This window comes from Erinaceus europaeus, chromosome 4 (assembly GCF_950295315.1).
Source record: "Erinaceus europaeus chromosome 4, mEriEur2.1, whole genome shotgun sequence".
Lineage (NCBI taxonomy): Eukaryota > Metazoa > Chordata > Mammalia > Eulipotyphla > Erinaceidae > Erinaceus > Erinaceus europaeus.
Genome location: NC_080165.1, coordinates 100,120,837 through 100,142,898, shown reverse-complemented (window position 1 = coordinate 100,142,898; position 22,062 = coordinate 100,120,837). Strand labels below are relative to the sequence as shown.

At 48.7% G+C, this 22,062-nt stretch overlaps 1 protein-coding gene across 2 annotated transcripts in view; it reads left to right on the top strand.

The window, feature by feature from the left end:
- Positions 1 to 22,062, top strand: part of PTPN6 (protein tyrosine phosphatase non-receptor type 6) — a 31,771-nt gene that overhangs the window by 3,725 nt on the left and 5,984 nt on the right. The window contains exons 1-11 of one of the 2 annotated variants that reach the window (XM_016194290.2): positions 9,470 to 9,630; positions 9,716 to 9,838; positions 9,948 to 10,142; positions 12,559 to 12,748; positions 12,854 to 12,970; positions 13,073 to 13,186; positions 13,272 to 13,368; positions 13,576 to 13,655; positions 13,780 to 13,929; positions 18,109 to 18,240; positions 18,354 to 18,508. In XM_016194290.2, coding sequence (XP_016049776.1) covers positions 9,623 to 9,630; positions 9,716 to 9,838; positions 9,948 to 10,142; positions 12,559 to 12,748; positions 12,854 to 12,970; positions 13,073 to 13,186; positions 13,272 to 13,368; positions 13,576 to 13,655; positions 13,780 to 13,929; positions 18,109 to 18,240; positions 18,354 to 18,508 — 1,361 coding nt within the window. In that variant the 5' untranslated portion in view covers positions 9,470 to 9,622. Of the gene's footprint in view, positions 1 to 9,469; positions 9,631 to 9,715; positions 9,839 to 9,947; positions 10,143 to 12,558; positions 12,749 to 12,853; positions 12,971 to 13,072; positions 13,187 to 13,271; positions 13,369 to 13,575; positions 13,656 to 13,779; positions 13,930 to 18,108; positions 18,241 to 18,353; positions 18,509 to 22,062 lie in introns of those variants that run through there. The other variant, XM_016194289.2, reaches the window with a different exon arrangement.

The following is a 22,062-nucleotide window of genomic DNA, read 5'->3' as shown; positions in this document are numbered from 1 at the left end:
CGCTTCAGGCAGGAGAGTCTTTTGGAGAGCCATTATGCTGTCTCCCCAGCCCCCGTCTGCCTGTTTTTCTGCATCACCATTAGTCTTTGTCTTTATCTTCCTGCTTCCCTAGAGAATATGTGTCTTTTGTTAATTATCAGACACTAGAAACAAAAAAGGCAAGCAAAAAAAAAATTAAAAAATTATCAGGCACTTGCTTTTGTAACTCTCAGTGTCCTTGAGTCGGCTTTGCTTTATTTATTTATTTATTTTTAAAATATTTACTTATTCTCTTTTGTTGCCCTTATTGTTTTATTGTTGTAGTCATTATTTTTGTTGTCCTTGTTGGCTAGGAAGAGAGAAATGGAGAGAGGAGGGGAAGACAAAGAGGGAGAGAGAAAGATAGACACCTACAGACCTGCTTTACTGCCTGTGAAGCAACTCCCCTGCAGGTGGGGAGCCGGGGGCTCGAACTGGGATCCTTATTTATTTATTTATTTATTTACCAGAGCACTGCTTAGCTCTGAGTTATAGTGGTGTAGGGAGCTGACCCTAGAACATTGGCGGCTCAGGCATGAGTCTGTTACATAACCACTATGGTATCTGGGCCTTCTTTAAAAAAAAAAAAAATTCAGTTGAGGAGATAGCACAATGGCTATGTAAAGTTTTTTTTTTTTTTTTTCTCAGAGCACTGCTCAGCTCCAGTTTACAGTGGTGCAGGAGGTAGAACCTGGGACTCTGGAACCTCAGGCATGAGGGTCTCTTTGCATAACCATTATGCTATCTACCCCTGCCCTGCAAAAAGATTTTAGTGCCTGATGATCTGATGTCCCAGGTTCAGTCTCCAGCATCACTATAGCCAAGAAAGAGGAATAACCAAAATTTACCACTCTGGTACTAGAGAGGGAGGGAATTTCACATGACACAGAAAGGGAGAGAGACAAGCTAGAGTACACTCTTTGTGGCACCAGAGATAGAACTGGGAACCTCAGACATGCAAGTTCAATGCTCTGCCACCTGAGATATTTCCCCAGCTATGACACTGTTTTCTTTAAAAAATAAGAATGGGGGCCAGGTGGTGGCATATGTGGCTGAGTGTACACACTACAATTACAGTGCACAAGGACCCAGGTTCAAGCTTCTGGTCCCCATTTGCAGCAGGGAAGATTTATAAGCAGTGAAGCAGTGCTGCAGGTATCTCTCTCTATCTCCTTCCCTCTCAACTTCAGTCTCTATATAAAATAAAATATTGAAAAATGTAAGGGGGGGCGGGAGTTGGGCGGTATAGCGCAGTGGGCTAAGCGCACGTGGCGCAAAGCGCTAGGACTAGCATAAGGATCTGGGTTCGAGCCCTCGGCTCCCCACCTGTGGGGGAGTCGCTACACAATCTGTGAAGCAGGTCTGCAGGTGTCTATCTTTCTCTCCCACTCTCTGTCTTCCCCTCCTTTCTCCATTTCTCTGTCCTATCTAACAACGATGACATCAGTAACTACAACAAAAATAAAAAACTAGGGCAACAAAAGGGAAAATAGATAAATATAAAAAAATTAAAAAAAAGAAAAATGTAAGGGGGTGGTCTGGGAGGTGAAACAGTGGATAAAGTATTGGTTTCTCAAGCAGGAGGTCCTGAGTTCAATCTCCAGCAGCACATGTACCTGAGTGATGTCTGCTTCTTTCTCTTCTATTTTTCTCATTAATAAATAAACAAAGGGCGCCGGGCAGTGGTGCAGTGGGTTAAGTGCACATGGCGCAAAGCGCAAGAACCGGCGTAAGGATCCTTGTTGGAATTACCACCCCCCCACACCCCCACACCCCCTTCCCACCTGCAGGGCAGTCGCATTGCAGGCGGTGAAGCAGGTCTGCAGGTGTCTGTCTTTCTCTCCCCCTCTCTGTCCTCCCCTCCTCTCTCAATTTCTCTCTGTCCTATCCAATAACAATAACAACAATAATACTAACAACAGCAATAATAACAACAGCAACGATAAACAACAAGGGCAACAAAAGGGAAAAAATGGCCTCCAGGAGCAGTGGATTCATAGTGCAGGCACCGAGCCCCAGCACCAGCAATAACCCTGGAGGCAATAAACAAACAAATAAATAAAATAAAATCTTTAAAATAAATAAGGAGTGGGGGAGATAGCATAATGATTATGCAAAAAAATTCTCATGCCTGAGGCTCAGAGTTCCCAGGTTCAATTCTCTGTACTACCATCAGCCAGAGCTGAGCAGTGTGCTGGAAATAAATAAATAAATAAATAAATAATAGTGGGGGGGGGGCTGGGGGCATAGTATAGTGGTAGTGCAAAAGACTTTTATGGGGGGAGTCGGGTGGTAGTGCAGCAGGTTAAGCGCACGTGGCGCAAAGCACAAGGACCTGCATAAGGACCCTGGTTGAAGACTCCGGCTCCCTACCTGCAGGTGAGTCACTTCACAGGCAGTGAAGCAGGTCTGCAGGTGTCTATCTTTCTCTCCCCCTCTCTGTCTTCCCCTCCTCTGTCCATTTCTCTCTGTCCTAACAATGACTACATCAATAACAACAACAATAAAACAACAAGGGCTACAAAAGGGAAAATAAATATATAAAGAAATTAAAATAAAAAGACATTTATGGGGAGTCCAGTGGTAGTGCAGCGGGCTAAACGCAGGTGGCTCAAAGTGTAAGGACTAGCATTAAGGATCCAGGTTCGAGACCTGGGCTCCTCACCAGGGAAGTCGCTTCACAAGCGGTGAAGCAATTCTGCAGGTGTCTTTCTCTCCTCCTTTCTGTCTTCCTCTCCTCTCTCCATTTCTCTCTGTCCTATCCAACAATGATGACATCAACAAGAACAACAATAAAAACAAGAGCAACAAAAGGGAATAAATAAATAAATATTAAAAAATACTTTTATGCCTGAGGCTCTGAGGCTCCAAATTCAACCCCTTGCATCACCATAAGTCAGAGTGGAACAGTGCTCTGGGAAAAAACAAAAAAGAAATGTGGGGAGTCGGATGGTAGCGCAGTGGGCTAAGTGCAGGTGGCACAAAGCACAAGGACTGGCATAAGGACCCCAGTTCGAGACCCCGGCTCCCCACCTGCAGGTGAGTAGCTTCACAGGTGGTGAAGCAGGTCTGCAGGCGTCTATCTTTCTCTCCCCCTCTCTGTCATCCCCTCCTCTCTCTGTCCTATCCAACAACGACATCTATAACAACAACAATAGTAACTACAACAATAAATAAAACAAGGGCAACAAAAGGGAAGAAATAAATAAATAAATCTTAAAAAAAAAAAAGAAACGTGGAGGGGAATCCTTCCTCTCTGTCTCTTAGCACTCTTCAGCTCTGGCTACTGGTGGTGCTGGGGACTGAACCATAGATGTCTTTTGCAGTACTACTATGTTATCACCCTGGCCTGAAAGCAATTCTTATATCATAAGATGCTGTGGCCCTGATGGGCTCCTATTTGCGTTAGTGCACTGTAGACCTGAGCTGGGGCAGTGCTTATGGCTGGTCTCCTGCAAAGGAAGGGCAGCAGAGGCCATATGTCTTTTAATGTCTCTACCTGTCTGCCTCTGTTTTGACGTCCTTGGGAGAGAGTCCTGCCCCTTTCATGGGGCGGACATTTCAGGGTGCCTTGTTAGCTTCTTCCCACCAGTGGGGTCTAAAGCCCGGGTGAGATGACCGTGGAATGCTCTGGGATCCTGCAGCATCATGTGTAGTGTAGTCGGGGGGGTGTTCCCTCTTCCTATGTGGGGGTTGCACCAGCCCAGGTATGGTATATGTTGGTGGACATGGGTGCCAAAGCTGCAGAGGAGTGTGTGTGTGTGTGTGTGTGTGTGTGTGTGTGTGTTTGTGTGTCTAAGTGCCAGGCAGGGTATGTAGCATCATGAGGCTGGTCTTGTGACCATTTCTGCACATACATACTGATGAGCTTGTCCACTGGAGTCTTTGTGTGAGGCATCCTGTGAGGTTGTCAGCATTTGCAAACAAAGAAAGGAAAGACTGTAGTGAATTCCTACCACAAGGCCTTTCCTCACCTCCTGGGCTTCCAGGGAGACAGTGTAAGGCTCCAGGGTTGGCTAGTCAGAGTTAAACCATACAATCAACCAGCCAACCCCCAAGAACAAAGGACATGTGTGTGTGATGGAATTTTTTTTAAAACCAGAGCACTGCTCAGCTCTGGCTTATGGTGGTGCCAAGGACTGAACCTGGCAACTCTGAGCCTCAGGCATGAAAGTCGATAGGCCTGTCATTGTTGCTATCTCCCTGATCCAATTTATTTATTTATTTTTACTTTTGATTAAACTTTTTCATTTTGTTTGTTAACTATTTCTATTTTTTTATTTGATATACAGAGATGAATTGAGAGGGAAGGAGGAGACAGAGAGACAGAAATACCTGCAGACCTGCTTTACTGCTTATGAAGCTTCCCTCCTGCAGGTGGAGACTGTGGGGGCTTGAATCCAGGCCCTTGACCTTTGTGATGTGTGCACTCAACCAGGTACAACACTACCTGACTGCTACTGCTTCTTCTTCCTCTTTCATTTCCCCTTCCCTTTCCCCTTCCCTTTCTCCCTCTCCTTCTTCTATCAGACCACTGCTCAGTTCTGGCTTATGGTGGTGCTGAGGATTGAACCTGGGACCTCTAGTGCCTCAAGTAGGAAAGCCTTTTGCATAACTCTTGTTCTATCTCTCCTCAGCCCCTGTATTTTCTAGCAAGATAGCTTTCTTAAATAGTGCAACTGCTTTGCCATGTGCATAACCCAGGTTTGAGCCTTGCCCCCTGCCTACACACACTCTCTCTCTCTCTCTCTAAGGGAAACTTTGGTGCTGTGGTGTCTTTATCTCTCTGTGTCTGTTTTTTATAATTTAATTTAATTTTTATTGTCACCAGTAATGTTGCTGGGGCTTGGTACCAGCACTACAAATCCACTGCTCCCAGTGGCCATTTTTTCCATTATATTTGATAGGACAAAGAGCAATTGAGAGGGGAGGGTAGATAGAGAGGGAGAGAGAGTGGTCTGGGGGGGTGGTGTAGTGGATAAAGCATTGTATTGGGGGTTGGGTGGTAGCGCAGCAAAGCAGAAGGATCCGTGTAAGAATTCCGGTTCAAGGCCCGGGCTCCCCACCTGTAGGGGAGTCGCTTCACAGGCAGTGGAGCAGGTCTGCAGGTGTCTGTCTTTCTCTACCCCTCTCTGTCTTCCCCTCCTCTCTCCATGTCTCTCTCTGTCCTATCCAACAATGAACGACATCAACAAAAACAATAACCACAAAGCTACAACAACAAGGGCAACAAAATTGGGGGGGGATGGCCTCCAGGAGCAGTGGATTCATGGTACCCGCACTGAGCCCCAGCAATAACCCTGGAGGCAAAAAAAAAAAAAAGCATTGGTTTCTCAACCATGAGGTCCCGAGTTCAATCCCTGGCAGCACATGTACCAGAGTTATGGCTGGTTCTTTCTCTCCTCCTATCTTTCTCATGAATAAATAAATAAATTCTTAAAAAAAAAGGGGGGGGGAGTCAGGCGGTAGCACAGTGGGTTAAGCGCAGGTGGCGCAAAGCACAAGGACCAGCATAAGGATCCCAGTTCAAGCCCCTGTCTCCCCACCTGTAGGGGACTCACTTCACAAGCAGTGAAGCAGGTCTGCAGGTGTCTATCTTTCTCTCCCCCTCTCTGTCTTCCCCTCCTCTCTCCATTTCTCTCTGTCCTATCCAACAACAACGACATCAATAACAACTACAACAATAAAACAAGGGCAACAAAAGGGAATAAATAAATTTAAAAAAACAACAGAAAAAAAGGGGGGCTGGGTGGTGGCGCATCTAGTTGAGCGTACTTGTTACAATGCGCAAGGACCCAGGTTTGAGCCCCCAGTCCCCACCTGCAGAGGGAAAGATTTGCAAGTGGTGAAGCTGTGCTGCAGGTGTCTCTCTGTCTCTCTCCCTCTCTATCACCCCTCCCCCTCAATTTCTGGCTGTCTCTAAATAAATAAATAAAAGCTAATAAAAAGGAAAAAAATCGGGGCCTGGGCAGTCGCGCAGTGGGTTAAGCGCACATGGCGCAAAGTGCAAGGACCAGCAGAAGGATCCCAGTTCGAGACCCCGACTCTCCACCTGCAGGGGAGTTGCTTCACAGGCTGTGAAGCAGATCTGTAGGTGTCTGTCTTTCTCTCTCCCCCTTTGTCTTCCCCTCTCCATTTCTCTCTGTCCTATCCAACAACAATGACAACAATAATAGTAACAACAACACTAATAAACAAGGAAGGGCAACAAAAGGGAAAAAATGGCCTCCAGGAGCAGTGGATTTGTAGTGCAGGCACCAAGCCCCAGCAATAACCCTGGAGGCAAAGAAAAAGAAAGAATCATTAAAAAAAAAGAGAGAGAGAGAGACCTGTAGACCTGCTTAACGACTCATGAAGTGTCCCTCCTGCAGGTGATAAATGAACCTGGTTCCTTGCTCATGGTAATATGTGTGCTTAACCGGGTATACCACTTCCTGGTCCCCTCAGTGTCTGTCTGTCTTTCTTTAAAAAAAAAATTTTTTTTTGATATTTATTTATTTATTCCCTTTTGTTGCCCTTGTGGTTTTGTTGCTGTAGTTATTATTGTTGTTGTTGATATCATTGTTGTTGGATAGGACAGAGAGAAATGAAGAGAGGAGGGTAAGACAGAGGGGGGAGAGAAAGATAGACACCTGCAGACCTGCTTCACCGCTTGTGAAGTGACTCCCCTGCAAGGTGGAGAGCTGGGGTCTCGAACCGGGATCCTTACACTGGTCCTTGAGCTTTGCACCATGTGCACTTAACCTGCTGCGCTACTGCCCGACTCCCTGTGTCTGTCTTTCTATCTAAAAAAGTTGGCCTGGAGTGGTAAAGACATATATAACAATAACAACAACAGAAATAATTCAGTATTTTATTTTTGTTGTTGTTGTTTGTGACTTTTTAAAATAAGTCTTTTTTTTAAACTAAGTTTTTTATATAGATTAATTTTATTTATTTATTTATTCCCTTTTGTTGCCCTTGTTGTTTTTTTATTGTTGTAGTTATTATTGTTTTCGTCATTGTTGGATAGAACAGAGAGAAATGGAGTGAGGAGGGGAAGACAGAGAAGGGGAGAGAAAGCTAGACACCTGCAGACCTGCTTCACCGCTTGTGAAGTGACTTCCCTGCAGGTGGGGAACCAGGGGCTCGAACCGGGATCCTTATGCTGGTCCTTGCGCTTTGCTCCACCCGCACTTAAACCGCTGCACTACCACCTGACTCCCTAAATAAGTCTTTTAAAAAATTATAGTTTATTTAGGGACAGCCAGAAATTGATGGGCAAGGAAAGTAGAGAGGGAGAGAGACAGAGATACCTGCAGCCCTGCTTCACCCTGCAGTTGGAAATCAGGTCCTTGAACCTGGGTCTTTGCACATTATAATGTGTGCACTTAACTAGGTATACCACCACCCAGCCCCCCTTTTTATTGGTGGATTAATGGCTTACAGTCATTAATAACAATAAAATACAGTAGCTGGTACATGAGTAACAGTTCTCAGTTTTCCACATAACAATTGAACCTCCATTAGGTTTTCCTTTGCCATCATGTACTTAAACCCTCTCCCTCACCCAGAGTCTTTTACTTTGGTGCAATACACCAATTCTGTATTTTCTTAAAGAATTATTTATTCACTAATGATAGAAAGGAAAGAGAGAGAGAGAGGAGAGAGAGAGAGAGAGAGAGAAGCAGAGCATCCCTTTAGCACATGCACCATCAGGACTGGAATTCAGGACCTCATGCTTGAGAGTACAACACTGTATCCACCTGGCTGTGTCCCAGATCACATTTTTCTTTTGTTTTGATTTTAGCTCTGTGCTCATGGGAGGGCTGTACAGGTAAGCTTTCAGCACTCAGGGCCTCTTTTTTGAAAAAAAAATTTTTTTATTGTATTTATTTATTCCCTTTTGTTGCCTTTTTTAAAATTATTGTTGTAGTTGTTACTGATGTTGTCATTGTTGGATAGGACAGAGAGAAATGGAGAGAGGAGGGGAAGACAGAGAAAGATAGACACCTGCAGACCTGTTTCACCGCCTGTGAAGCGACACCCCTACAGGTGGGGAGCCGGGGGCTCGAACCAGGGGCTCGAACCAGGATCCTTAAACCAGTCCTTCCACTTTGAGCCACCTGCGCTTAATCCGCTGCACTACCACCCGACTTCCACACTCAGTGCTCCTTCTCCTCCTCCTTCTCCTCCTTCTCCTCCTCCTCCTTCTTCTTCTTTTTTTTGTTTTTGCTCCTCCAGGATTATTTCTGGGGCTCGGTACCTGCACTAGGAATTCACTGCTCCTGGAGGCCATTTTTCTCCTTTTGTTACCCTTGTTGTCTATCATTGTTGTGGTTATTATTGTTGTTGTTATTGTTGATATTGTCAACAATAACAATAATGGAGAGAGGAGGAGAAGAAGGGGGGGAGAGAAAGACAGACACCTGCAGACCTGCTTCACCGCCTGTGAAGCGACCCCCCTGCAGGTGGGGAACTGGAGGCTCGAACCAGTATCTCTACACCGGTCCTTCAGGGCTACCTAAGGTCAGCTAAGCCCAAGAAAGCTGACCATAGCCTCCTATGGCCTCAGGCCCCAGGGTGCAGGATCCCATGGCCCAGGGAGAGGCTCCTACAGGGTGCTCTTTGCCAGACCTGCTTCTCTTCTCAGTCTGTGGCCCCAATCACGTGACCAGGGGACACCAAGTAGGAAAAGGTGAAAAGTCTGACAGGGCTGTGTGTGGGTCTCTTTGTCCCTCTCTGTCCCAGGGGCATCTCTTATCATGTGCATGTTGGGAAGACGTGCACCCCACTATTGGGGTGTCCACCTTCCCATGTCAGCCCCTATGAATGTGGAGTCTCCCAGCCCCATGCTTAGAAACTGGAAGGCCAGTATTAGTGGGAATCACTTGTTCTGGAACCTGACCATCTGGATTTGCATGCTGCACTGCCACTTACTACCTGGGTGGCCCATGATAAGCCCCCATCTGTCCCCCAGCCTCAGGCTCCTTTTCTGGGCAGTGGGAGCTGGAGTTGGAGCTGGCCCTGCTTCACAAGGATGTCAGAAGGACATCAAGATAAGTCACTCAACATCACAGTACAGGCCGGGCCTACAGTGAGACTCCACTAAATGACAGTGGTCCCCACCACCATCCTTATTATTAACTCAGAGCAGAGAAGAGGTGGCCTGTGACCCTGATGCTTCACATGTGCAGAGCGTGTCCAGAGTGTGAACTCTGCCTGGAGAGTGCTGGTCACACACATCCCCATGCCCCGAGTCCTCACATTTGTGGGGGACCTGGCCTGGGGGGGGAGCTGGCTGGGGCAGTGTGGGAAAGTGAGCTGTGTGTCCCCAACCTCCCCCCCCTGCCCAGCTGCTCTTCACTGGGCCCTGAAAGGAGAAGTAGGGTGAGTTCCCCCAAGGGGTCGGCCGCGCCCCTTCCTGTCTCCGCCCGGTTGCTCTGTCACTGCCCCAGGCCAGTGGAGTGGCCCCAGAACCCCAGAACCAGATCGATCGGGGGTGGCAAGTTGGCCTGGGCTCTGGGTCCTGTGTGAACCTTGACCCTGGAGGGAGGTCTCTGCCTGCCTGCACAGCCACGCTACCTGCTTCCCCAAACCCTCTTCCTCTTGGGGAGTTCCCAGGATGGTGAGGTAAGGGCCTTGGATCTGCAGAAGGCAAGGGTCCTGAAGGGGGGCTGGTGGGCTATCCTCACCATCTTGCTGGCACTGCCTGCAGGTGGTTTCACAGAGACCTCAGTGGGCTGGATGCTGAGACACTGCTCAAAGGCCGCGGCGTCCATGGCAGCTTCCTGGCCCGGCCCAGTCGCAAGAACCAGGGCGACTTCTCCCTCTCAGTCAGGTAGGTGTCCTGGATGGGGGCAGTGCCCCAGCCCCTGTCTGTACCCACCCCTCGCCATGTACACCCCTGTCCACTTGTATGCCCCGGTCTGACCATTGGTGTCCTGTAGGGTAGGGGATCAGGTGACTCACATTCGGATCCAGAACTCGGGTGACTTCTATGACCTGTATGGCGGGGAGAAGTTCGCCACACTTACTGAGCTGGTGGAGTTCTACACACAGCAGCAGGGGGTCCTGCAGGACCGAGATGGCACCATCATCCACCTCAAGTACCCGCTCAACTGCTCCGACCCCACCAGTGAGAGGTGAGGGCCCCCCACCAGCACTGTCGCCCTGGGACCCCAGGATCCCATCCCTGGCTGCTGACTGCTGCCGTTTCCTCTCCACCTCACGATGGAGGGCAGGAGCAGGCCTCCAGGCCCTAATCCAGGCCTCCAGCCCCACCCCAAGCAGTACAGGCCTTCTGTTCTGTGTTGCTAGAAAGCTATAAAGCTATTCTTTCTGTGACTGTCCCCTCCCCCAGCACAGGGCAAGGTGCGCAGACAGGACAGAGGGAGAGGGCCCACACTGCTGCTCAGGACACTTGGTACCTTGCAGCAGCACTCAGTGAGGAGCAGTCTGCCCATAGATGCTGGGCAGCACTTGATCACTGGCTTGAGCCAAACCTGGCTTGTGTGCAAGGCCAGGCCCCCCTCAGTACAGGGTAGCCTCCAGCCATGTTCTTCTCCTCCTTTGGACTCTACTCCTATAACTGGGCTGGCTGCTTCCTAACTTACCAGCAAGGAGTGGGGACCCCAGTATCTCCTAGTACTCTCAGTACTGTGCAGTGACAGCTCCTATGGAGGTTGGGGGAGAGCAAAGCTGTCTGCTTCCTGATCTTGGAGACCACCTTGCTCACTCTGGCCTATGGTCATTTGCATATTGGTTGGTCAAGCAGCTCTGAACCTCTTCATGTCCAATTTCCCCTCTGAGAGGAGGCCCACAGACCCCTGTCCTCTTTCTAGTAGTCCACATGAAGCTTCATGTCCTTACTGCCGGTTCTTCCAGGAAGGAGGCTCAAAATGCCTAGGCTCACTCTGCTCAGTACTCTCCTGCCCTTTCATATGCCCCTCCTGCAGTACTTGGGTGTAGGCAGGGGAGGTAAGGAAGGGGTTGCCACCCAGGCCCTCTGCAGCACCTCAGGTCCACTTTCCCTCTCACCCAGAGCTGGGATGGGCCCACAGGAGGAGTCTGGAAGAAGCATAAGAGGTGGTGGTGGTGGTGGGGGGCGACTCAAGCCCAGGGAAGCCACTGTGAGAGGACAGGTTTTGGGGTTCACCCTTGATCTGGGAGCAGGGGGAAGCTCCCTCTCTAGAGCACCAAGTGTTCCTGGCCTTGACTGCCCCTCCTCCCCCAGGGATATTTGCATTTGTCCTTTCAATGGCTGCTCTCAGGCCTGTGGTCAGCCTGACATTTGCATGGAAACTTCCTCATCCTGGGGCCTGGGGAAACTGGGCCAACCTCCCTCCCCATTGCTAGGGGGCCCTGGCCTTTCCCTGAGTGCTGGCCTTTGATAGCCCAGGGGGCATCTGGGCAAGGGTTGTGAGCTTGTCCACTCAGAACCTTAGAGCCCAGAGCCACAGTGTCCTTGTCCTCAGGGCTGCAGAGAGCTGGGCCAGGAGAGGGGGCCCCTCCCACCTCCCCCCATCCCTGCGGTTGGAAAATGCCCCCCCCTCCCCTCGTCCCTGGGCTGAGGAAACCTCACAACCTCACTTCTCACTCTCTCCCCAGAAGGAGTTTTGTATTTTTTCCATCACGTGGTTTCCTGTGGGGCTGGGCATTGTGGGGCTACAGTTTCCTCCTGGGAAGGGGGGTGTGCTTTGGGGAGAGGTCCTAGTTCTGCTTTCTACCCATCTGAGCCCCTCTGAAGCCCTTTTGAGCCCCAGGCCCCCCTTCAGTGATATCATGCCAGGTCCTCCAGAACCACCTTACACCCCCTCTCTTTCAGGGCTGGCTGTCTTCCCCAGCTCCCTAGGGGAGTGTTCCCTGCCAGGCCTCCCTGGAGACTTCCTCTACCTCTCTCTAGCTCCATTGCTCTTTGTGGTTTAGCGTCTGTATTTCTCATGGTTTCTGTCCTCTTTCCCTGGATTAGCTTAGCCTTTTATGAAGCCCTTTTCTTTGTCTCCCCCTCCCACCCCCCCACACACACCTCCCAGCCCAAATAGTATGGATAAAGCCTCCCTTTATGCCTTGGTTTTAAACTTGCTTAAAAAGCAAGCAAGCAAGAAAGAAGACTAGAATTTATTGATATATTTACTGATGAGAGAAACACACACACTCACACACACAGAGAGAGAAAGAGAGAGAGAGAGGGAGAGGATGAGGAGACAAGAGAAAACCAGAACATCACTCTGGCATATATGATACCCAGATGGAACCCAGGACTCATGCTCTTTAAGTCCGAAATTCTAGCCACTGCACAACCTCACCATGAGCTTTCAACTTTGACAAGTGGATGTGGTTAATGCCCTCAAGACCTATCTCTTCATCAAGGCTCTGGCTTAGTGTGCAGCTGCCCTGACTCAATTTCCCCTGGTATAAAATGAGGCCAGAACCCACTCCTCAGCTTCCTGGTAAGAGCAATGGGCCTAAATGCAGTGGTAGATGCAAGAGCATCCAGACTGTACCTAGCATGCTGGTGGCACTCAGTGGCCCTTTCCCACCCGACACTGTGTCCTCCAGATGGTACCATGGTCACATGTCCGGGGCACAAGCCGAGACACTGCTGCAGACCAAGGGGGAGCCCTGGACGTTCCTGGTACGTGAGAGCCTCAGCCAGCCTGGTGACTTTGTGCTGTCTGTGCTCAGCGACCAGCCGAAGGCTGGGCCCGGCTCCCCACTCAGGGTCACTCACATCAAGGTCATGTGTGAGGTGAGGCAGTGGGCAGTGGAGGAGGAGTGGGAAAGATGGATGGGTCAGGGGTCAGGCTTCTTCTGTCTAAGCCTTGGACCTGACTTGTCTTCCCTTCCCCCACAGGGCGGCCGGTACACAGTGGGCGGCACAGAAACCTTTGACAGCCTCACGGACTTGGTGGAGCATTTCAAGAGGACGGGCATTGAGGAGGCCTCGGGTGCCTTTGTCTACCTTCGGCAGGTGATACCCAGGGGCCTGCCCACCTGTGTCTAGAGGCCCCCAGCCTGAGCTCCCTATCCCCCAGTTGCTGAGTCGCCCTTCTGTGCCTCCATGCGCCCCTAGCCCTACTATGCCACCCGGGTGAATGCAGCTGACATTGAGAACCGGGTGCTGGAGCTGAATAAGAAGCAGGAGTCGGAGGAGACAGCCAAGGCTGGCTTCTGGGAAGAGTTTGAGGTGCATGGTGGGCCCCCCTTTGGCTGACCCTGACTTCTGTCCCATGGTCTCTGGGACTGACTCTCTGCTCTGTGTTCTCCCTCAGAGTCTGCAGAAACAGGAGGTGAAGAACCTGTACAAGCGGCTGGAAGGGCAGCGGCCAGAGAACAAGAGCAAGAACCGATACAAGAACATCCTGCCATGTGAGCACCCTGCCCTGTGCCCACCCTCTCCCTCTGGGCAGGGAGGTGCTCCATCCACACCACAGAGCCCCTATACTGCCTGGAACCCCTCCCTACACCCCAATGGGATGTGCATACATCCTCCCCGCCCAAAGAAGGAGGTGCTCTAGGGGAGGACTCTTTGCAGTACTCCTGTTGAGCCAGGCCTTCCTCCCCTGTTCTCCCTAGTCGACCACAGCCGAGTCATCCTGCAGGGCCGGGACAGCAACATCCCTGGATCCGACTACATCAATGCCAACTATGTCAAGGTGGGTTGGGCCCACAAGGACTCCTCTGGTCCTGGGTGGCCCTTAGAGCCCGAGGTGGGGTGGCCAAGGACCTGGGGTGTATCCCAGGCCTGGGCTCAGGGTCTCGGCTGTGCTTCACCTGCAGAACCAGCTGCTGGGCTCCGATGAGAACTCCAAGACCTACATCGCCAGCCAGGGCTGTCTGGACGCCACTGTCAATGACTTCTGGCAGATGGCCTGGCAGGAGAACACCCGCGTAATTGTCATGACTACACGGGAGGTGGAGAAAGGCCGGGTAAGGGTACATCAGCCCCAGGAGACTCCTAGGGCAAGGGAGCCATGATTGTGGGGAAAACAGAGGCACAGAGAGCAAGTCTTGGCTGCACACTGACGCCCAGACCTCTGCTTACAGCCACAGGCTCTTTTGAGCCTCAGATTCAGGTTGTATTTCATTAACAAAAACATGGGGGTGGGGGTGTGTGCCGGGCTAGCATTGCTGGAGAGAGAAGAGACCAGGAACTCCTGGCGGAGCGGGAACATAAATCTTTATTGATGTGAATGCCCCAGAGTCGGGTGTGAGCACAGCAGGTTTAGGTCACATGGAGCTAGCAAAATGGCCGCCTCCCGCTATGCACGCCAACCCTTCTCCAGGTTGGGACATGGAAGAGAAAGAGAGAGAGAGTGGAAACAGAAGTGACTTTTATAGGAGAATTTCGGAAGTGGCAAGTTGGGATGGAATTGGCTAGGAAAGGGGGTGGAGAAAACAAGGCACTCTGGGACGCTAGAAAGCTTCCATAGCAGCTGTTGCGAAGGTTCTAACCAGTGGGATTAACCAATACCCTGCAGGCAGGGTGGGCCTCAGGCAAAACAATGATTATGTAAATAGATCACAGCATCAGAGCAGGGGGGGTGCCCGACAGGTGTGGGCTAGATAAAATAGTTCACGTGGATAGTGTGTTGTTTTGCCTTGTGTGCAACCCAGGTTCAAGCCCAGTCTCTGCTGCACTAGAGGAAGTGGCAGTGCTGTGATGTCTCTCTCTCTCCCCATCTCTGCCTCTATTTTATTTTAGTTGGTTTTTATTATTTATTTATTTATTCCCTTTTTTGTTGCCTTTATTGTTTTATTGTTGTAGTTATTATTGTTGTTATTGATGTCATTATTGGATAGGACAGAAAGAAATGGAGAGAGGAGGGAAGACAGAGAGGGGGAGAGAAAGATAGACACCTGCAGACCTGCTTCACCACTTGTGAAGTGAGTCCCCTACAGGTGGGGAGACAGGGGCTCGAACCAGGATCCTTAAGCCAGTCCTTATGCTTTGTTCCACCATAAACCAGAGCTGATCAGTGCTCTGGCAAAAGAGAGAGATAGAGAGATAGAGATAGAGATAGAGAGAGAAAGAAACCACAGCACCACTCTGGTATATGCAGTGCTGGGGATTGAACCTGGAGCCTCAGACATCAAGGCCTGAAGGCCCACCAGCTGAGCCACTCCACTGCCCACTATAACTACTGCTGGTAGCCTTCCTTCTACAGCATCCTCTGCTCTGGCCTCATCATGACCCAGTCCAAGTCCACCCTGAAGGTTTCTCTCTCTCTGGAAAGCCTGTGATGGCTTCCTGTTGACATGAGGATGTCTTGTCCCAGTGCAGGCTTGCTGGCTTCCCTCCAATGAAGCCAGCCTCTAAGGTGGTTTTCAGGTTTCCCAACCTTTGCACAAGCTCATTTTCCACAGAGGAGGGACTTCCTTTTGGACCATCTCTGCCCCACAGACTCCTTTTTTAAATTGTTGTTGTAGTTATTCTTGTTGTTGTCGTTGTTAGATAGGACAGAGAGAAATGGAGAGAGGAGGGGAAGACAGAGAGGAGGAGAGAAAGATAGACACCTGCAGACCCGCTTCACCGCCTGTGAAGCAATTCCTCTGCAGGTGGGTAGCCTGGACCTCGAACCAGAATCCTTATGTTGGTCCTTGTGCTTCGAGCCACATGCACTTAACCTGCTGTGCTACTGCCCGACTCCAGGAATTTAAATTTTCTTTGTAACAGTTTTAGTTCCATTTACAGATTTGTCAAAGATTTGGAAAAGGAGAACAGTGGTTACTGGTATTTGTTTGTTTGTTTATGTATTTATTCTTCTCTGTGAAGCCACCTCTGATCTCTCTACAGCCTCTAGAGGAATTAGCCTCACCCCACACTGTGTTATCCTTGTTCACCTGTCCCTGTGAGCTCCCAGGGCCATTGACTTATTTGTGCCTGTCACTCTGACTTATTGACAGCCCTTCTGGTTAGTGCAGGCCCTTGTGGGTGTTTTTGGAATGGACTGTGAGGTTATGAGGCTGCTGGGGTCTCTCTCTCAGTGAGGACTGAGCTAAGACAGGTGTAGGCATTTTTATTTGTATTTATCTACTTACTTATTTAAAATTACTTTTATTGGGGGCTGGGTGGTAGCGCAGTGGGTTAAGCGCACATGGCGCGAAGTGCAAGCACGGGCAGAAGTATCCCAGTTCAAGACCCCTGGCTCCCCACCTGCATACGGTCGCTTCACAGGCAGTGAAACAGGTCTGCAGGTGTCTATCTTTCTCTCCTCCATCTGTCTTCCCCTCCTCTCTCCATTTCTGTCTGTTCTATCCAAATACAACATCAATAACAATGATAATAACCACAACAATGATAAAACAACAAAGGCAGCAAAGGGGGAAAAAATAGCCTCCAGGAGCAGTGGATGTGTGGTGCAGGCACCGAGCCCCACAAATAACCCTGGAGGCAAAAGAAAAAAGTTACTTTTATTAATGAGCGATAGGAGGAGAGAGAATGAGAAAGTTAGAGCATCACTCTTGTACATGTGCTGCTGGGCACTGAACTTGGAATTTTGTGCTTGAGAATCCAATGCATTATCCACTGTGCTACCTCCCAGACCACTTGTATTTATTTTAGCTTCTTTTTAAAAATATTTATTTATTCCATTTTTTGTTGCCCTTGTTGTTTTATTGTTGTTGATGTCATTGTTGTTGGATAGGACAGAGAGAAATGGAGATAGGAGGGGAAGACAGAGAGGGGAAGAGAAAGACAGACACCTGCAGATCTGCTTCACCACTTGTGAAGTGACTCCCCTGCAGGTGGGGAGCTGGGGGCTCGAACAGGGATCCTTACGCTGGTCCTTGCGCTTTGTAGCACGTGCGCTTAACCCGCTGCACTACTGCTGGACTCCCTCTAGCTTCTTTTTTATGCTTTATTTGTTTTATTATTTTTTTAAATCAGACAGAGCACTGCTCATCTCTGCTTATGATAATGCCAGGGATTGAACCTGAGACTTTGGAGGCTCTTTGCATAATCTTTATGCTCTCTCCCCTACCCTGTATTTGTTTATAATTTTTACGTAAATAAACTATTTTTATTTATGGGGAAGGGATAAAGAGAGAAAGATGGGAGTGTCACACTGGCACATGCAATGCTGGGTATCAAACTCAGGACCTGATGCTGAGATGAGGAGACAGTATAGTGTTTCTGCAAAAGACTTTTTTCCCTGAGGCTCTGAGATGCCAGGTTCAATCTCCAGTACCACCATTAGCCAGAGTTTATCTCTCCCTGTGTCTCTTTTATTAAAAAACAAAAACCAAAAAAACAAGGAGTTGGATATTAGCCCACATGGTATGAAGCGCAAGGACCAGCATAAGAATCCCGGTTCAAGCCCCTGGCTCCTCACTTGCAGGGGAGTCGCTTCACAGGCGGTGAAGCAGGTCTGCAGGTGTCTCTTTCTCTCCCCCTCTCTGTCTTCCCCTCCTCTCTCCATTTCTCTCTGTCTTATCTAACAATGATGACATCAGTAACAACAACAATAACTACAACGACAATAAAAAATAATAAGGGCAACAAAAGGGAAATTAAATAAATAAATATAAAAAAATTAAACAAAAAACAAACAACAAAAAAAAAAACCTCTCATGCCTGAAGCTCTGAAGCCCTAAATTCAATCTCCCCTCAACTGAATATGCCAGAACTGAGCAGAGCTTGGCAAATAGTAATAGTACTACCACTACTATTAATACTAATAATACTAACATGAATAATAGTAATGTCCAATGCTATAGCCACTTTGAGCCACCTTCAGGGCCATCTGCATGTATTTATTTATTTTGCTAGAGCACTAATTAGCTCTAGGACCTCAGAGCTTCAGGCATGAGTCTTTATTTATTTATTTATTATTGTTTTTTAACCAGAGCACTGCTCAGGGTGGTGCAGGGACTTTGGAGCCTCAGGCATGATAATCTGTTTGCATAACCATTATGCTACCTACCCCTGTCTTGCATGAGAGTCTTTTGCAGAACTGCTATACTGTCTCCCCAGCCTGGTCTAGGTCTACTCACCTGACCAGTTCATTCATTCATCCAGCACCAGCAGCTCTGTCCCTAGAATAGAGCCTAGAATGGCCTCAGTGCCTTGCTTCTGGGTTCACCTCCTACCTCCTCCTCCCTTTCCAGAACAAGTGTGTCCCCTACTGGCCAGAGGTGGGCACCCAGCGTGCTTATGGACCCTATACTGTGACCAACTGCAGGGAGCATGACACGGCTGAATACAAGCTCCGTACCCTGCAGGTCTCTCCACTGGACAATGTGAGTGTCCTTTACCCCTCTCTTCTGGGGGGGTCCCCTCAATTGTCTCTCCTCCTCTCAGGGTGGGAGGGGGGTACATGGGGGCAGGGAGTCCTGATGTGTTCTTGGAACAGGGGGACCTGGTTCGGGAGATCTGGCACTACCAGTACCTGAGCTGGCCTGACCACGGGGTCCCTAGCGAGCCTGGGGGTGTCCTCAGCTTCCTGGACCAGATCAACCAGCGGCAGGAGAGTATGCCGCATGCGGGACCCATCATCGTGCACTGCAGGTGAGGACACTCAGGGCATCGCAGAGTCAGTCAAGGGGTGGCTTGCCAGGTGGCAGGAGGTGGCTCACCTGGCAGAGCCATTGCTATGTGTGAGGACCCAGGTTTGAGTCCCTGGCCACCACATGAGAGTGCCATGCAAACAAGAAGGAAGTTTCATGAGCAATGGAACAGTTCTGTGTTGTCTCTTTTCTCTTCCTGTCTCTCACTTATCTAAAGAAAAGAGAAAGGAAGGATTGAAGGAAAGAAAGGAAAAAAAAAGAGAAAGAAAGAGGCCTGATGGGCAGGGGTAGATAGCAATATTCTGTCCATGTTCTCCCTCTACTTTTGGGGTTATTTGTTGTCTTGTTGAGATTTGCAAGTTCTTTATATATTCTGGTTATTAGTCTCTTGTCTGATGTATGCCATGTAAAGATCTTCTCCCATTCTGTGAGGGGTCTCTTGGTTTGGGTAGTAGTTTCTTTAGCTGTGCAGAAGCTTTTTAATTTGATGTAGTCCCATAGGTTTATGCTTGCCTTAGTCTTCTTTGTAATTGGATTCGTTTCATTGAAGATGCCTTTAAAATTTATGTGGCAAATAGTTCTGCCAATATTTTTCTCTGAGTATCTGATAGTTTCTGGTCTAGCATCCAAGTCCTTGATCCACTTGGAATTTACTTTTGTATTTGATGAAATATAGTGGTTCAGTTTCATTCTTCTGCATGTTTCCATCCATTGTTTCCAACACCATTTGTTGAAGAGACTCTGCATTCCCCATTTAATAGTTTGGGCACCTTTGTCAAAGATCAGATGTCCATAGGTGTGGGGGCTTACTTCTGGGCTCTCAATTCTATTCCACTGGTCAATGTGTCTATTCATGTTTTAAGTTTATTTTTTATTTCTTTTTCTTTCTCTTTCTGACTGAGGCAGAGAGAACTAGGGAGGGAGAGAGAGATACCTGCAGGCCTGCTTCACCACTTAGAAGCTTCTCCCCTGCAGGTGGGGACCAGGTGCTTGAACCTGGATTCTTATGCATGTTAATGTGTGCTCTACTGTCTGTGCCACTGCCTGGCTCTGCTTTTGTTTATTTCTTTACTTATTTATTGTGTATTTAAGGCCACATACATTCATGAGTTCACTTTTCCTGGCCTGCTTTCTAATTCAAACAGAAACACAAAGAGGGAGGGAGAGACACCCCTCTGGATCTTCCTCCCATGTTGCAGCACTCTTATTGGTGCTAGCACTTGGACTCAAGCTTTGTGCATGATTAGACACACATGCTACCCAGTTTGCTATCTCTCTTGCCCCTCTCACAGGGCTTTTATTATACTCTTCTCCTTCTATTTGAAAGGACAGAGAGAAATTGAGATGGGAGGGAGCTAGATAAGAAGAGAGAAAGAGAGACACCTGTACCACTCAAGAAGCTTCCCTCCTGCAGGTGGGGACCAAGGACTTGAACATGGTAACATGTGCACTCCATTGGGTGTGCCACTGCCCAGATCCTCATAGGGCTTTACACACTATAACACGTGCGCTCAACCAGGTGCGCCACCTCCTGGCCTCCTAATAAAACATCTTAAAGCCCTATGAGAATCTGGGCAGTGGCACACCCAGTGGAGTGCACATGTTACCAGTCCCCATCTGCAGGAAGAAAACTTCATTAAGTGGTGAAGCAGGGCTGCAGGTGTCTCTCTGACTCTCTCCCTCTCTATCTCCCCCTTGCCTCTCAATTTCTGGCTGTCTCTATGCAATAAATAAAGATAAAAAATAATAATAAAAGAAAAAAGTTTTAAAATGTTTTTATTAGTTACAGTAATTATTTATAAGACTGTAGAGGTACAGTTCCACCATTGTACCACTGTGTACCATCTGTATCCATTTTTATTTAATTGCATTTACTTCTTTTCTTTCTTAGCAGACCATTGCTCAGCTCTAGCTAATGGTGGTCCAGAGAATTGTACCTGGGGTCTCAGAGTCTCAGGCATGAGAGTCTTTTGCATAACTCCTTCCTTCCTTCCTTCCTTCCCTTTCTCTTTCTTTCCCTTTTCTCCTTTATTTCTTCTTTTCTTTCCTTCTTTCTTTCTTTCATATATATATATATATATATTTTAAAATATTTATTTTATTTATTTATTCCCTTTTGTTGCCCTTGTTGTTTTATTGTTGTAGTTATTATTGTTGTTGGATAGGACAAAGAGAAATGGAGAGAGGAGGGGAAGACAGAGAGGAGGAGAGAAAGATAGACACCTGCAGACCTGCTTCACCGCCTGTGAAGCGACTCCCCTGCAGGTGGGGAGCTGGGGTTCAAACCGGGATCCTTATGCCGGTCCTTGTGCTTTGCGCCACCTGCGCTTAACCCGCTGCGCTACAGCCCGACTCCCCTTTCTTTCATATATTTAAAAATATATATTTTTTTATTGGAAAGAAACAGAGACGAGAGGGATGGTGGAGATAGGGAGAGAGAGAAAGAGACACATGTAGCACTGCTTCATCACTTATAAAGCTCCCCCCTGCAGGTGGGGATCAGAGGCTTGAACCTTGGTCCTTGCACAGTTTAACATGTGCACTCAAGCAGGTGTGCCACTGCCTGGCCCTTCTTTCATATTTATAATAAGAAGCATTTACTTATTTATTAATGTGGGAGAGAGAGAGCCAGAGTATCACTCTGACATATGTGATGACAGGGATTGAAATCAGGACCTCAGGCTTGACATCTGGCACTTCATCTGCTGCACTTCCTGGACTGCTATTTTATTGACTTCACATGAGACATTCATATGAGAGAGGGAGAGATAACCCAGAACATTACTCTGATACATACAGCACTGGGCTCCAACTGGCTGTCTCAGTGTGCAAGTCCCATGCTCTCCCAGCTGAGCCGTCTCCCAACTGCTGGGTCTCACAGGCTGGCAGTGAGGTGGGGTGAGACCTGTTGCTGTCCGGACTCCAGTGACTCCTTCAGAAACAGGTCTGCGAATGCTTGTCAGACAGAGAAATGGGAAACTCTCATGTCCTTGTCCTTCCTGCTCCCTGCATGTGACCCTGGTGTGTGTGGGCCTCACTTCCTTCAGAAGCCCCCCCCCCCCAAGCTGCCTTGGGGACTCTGCTCTGCCCTCAGGACTCTGCTCTGCCCCAAGCTGCCTTGGGGACTCTGCTCTGACCCAGCCTAAAGGAGGATGCTTCTGCTGACTGCCCCCCCCACAATTTCTTGAAATCCCCAATGTCTTTATTTAGACATTGCAGGAAGGAAGTGGGTGTGGGGGGGTATTTTTGACAATCTGGGTTTGAGATTAGATGGTGTGACTTGGGGCACCGGCCTGACACACAGGCCCAGCACTAGGGCTAAGCTGGAGGCCCATTTGTGTGGTGTCCTGAGGCTTTGGGGTTCAAGGGTGGTTCAAGGGAGCTGGGGCAAAGAGCATGGAGTTTCTGAACCCCAGTGTACCCACTGCCCCCGCCCACACTCTGCTGTCTGCAATCTGCCCTTTTCCCACCCACAGTGTCTGGAGAAAAAGGGAAACCGAATCAGAACAGGAAGACTGTTCCTAATAGAACAGAATAAATAAATTTTATTTATTT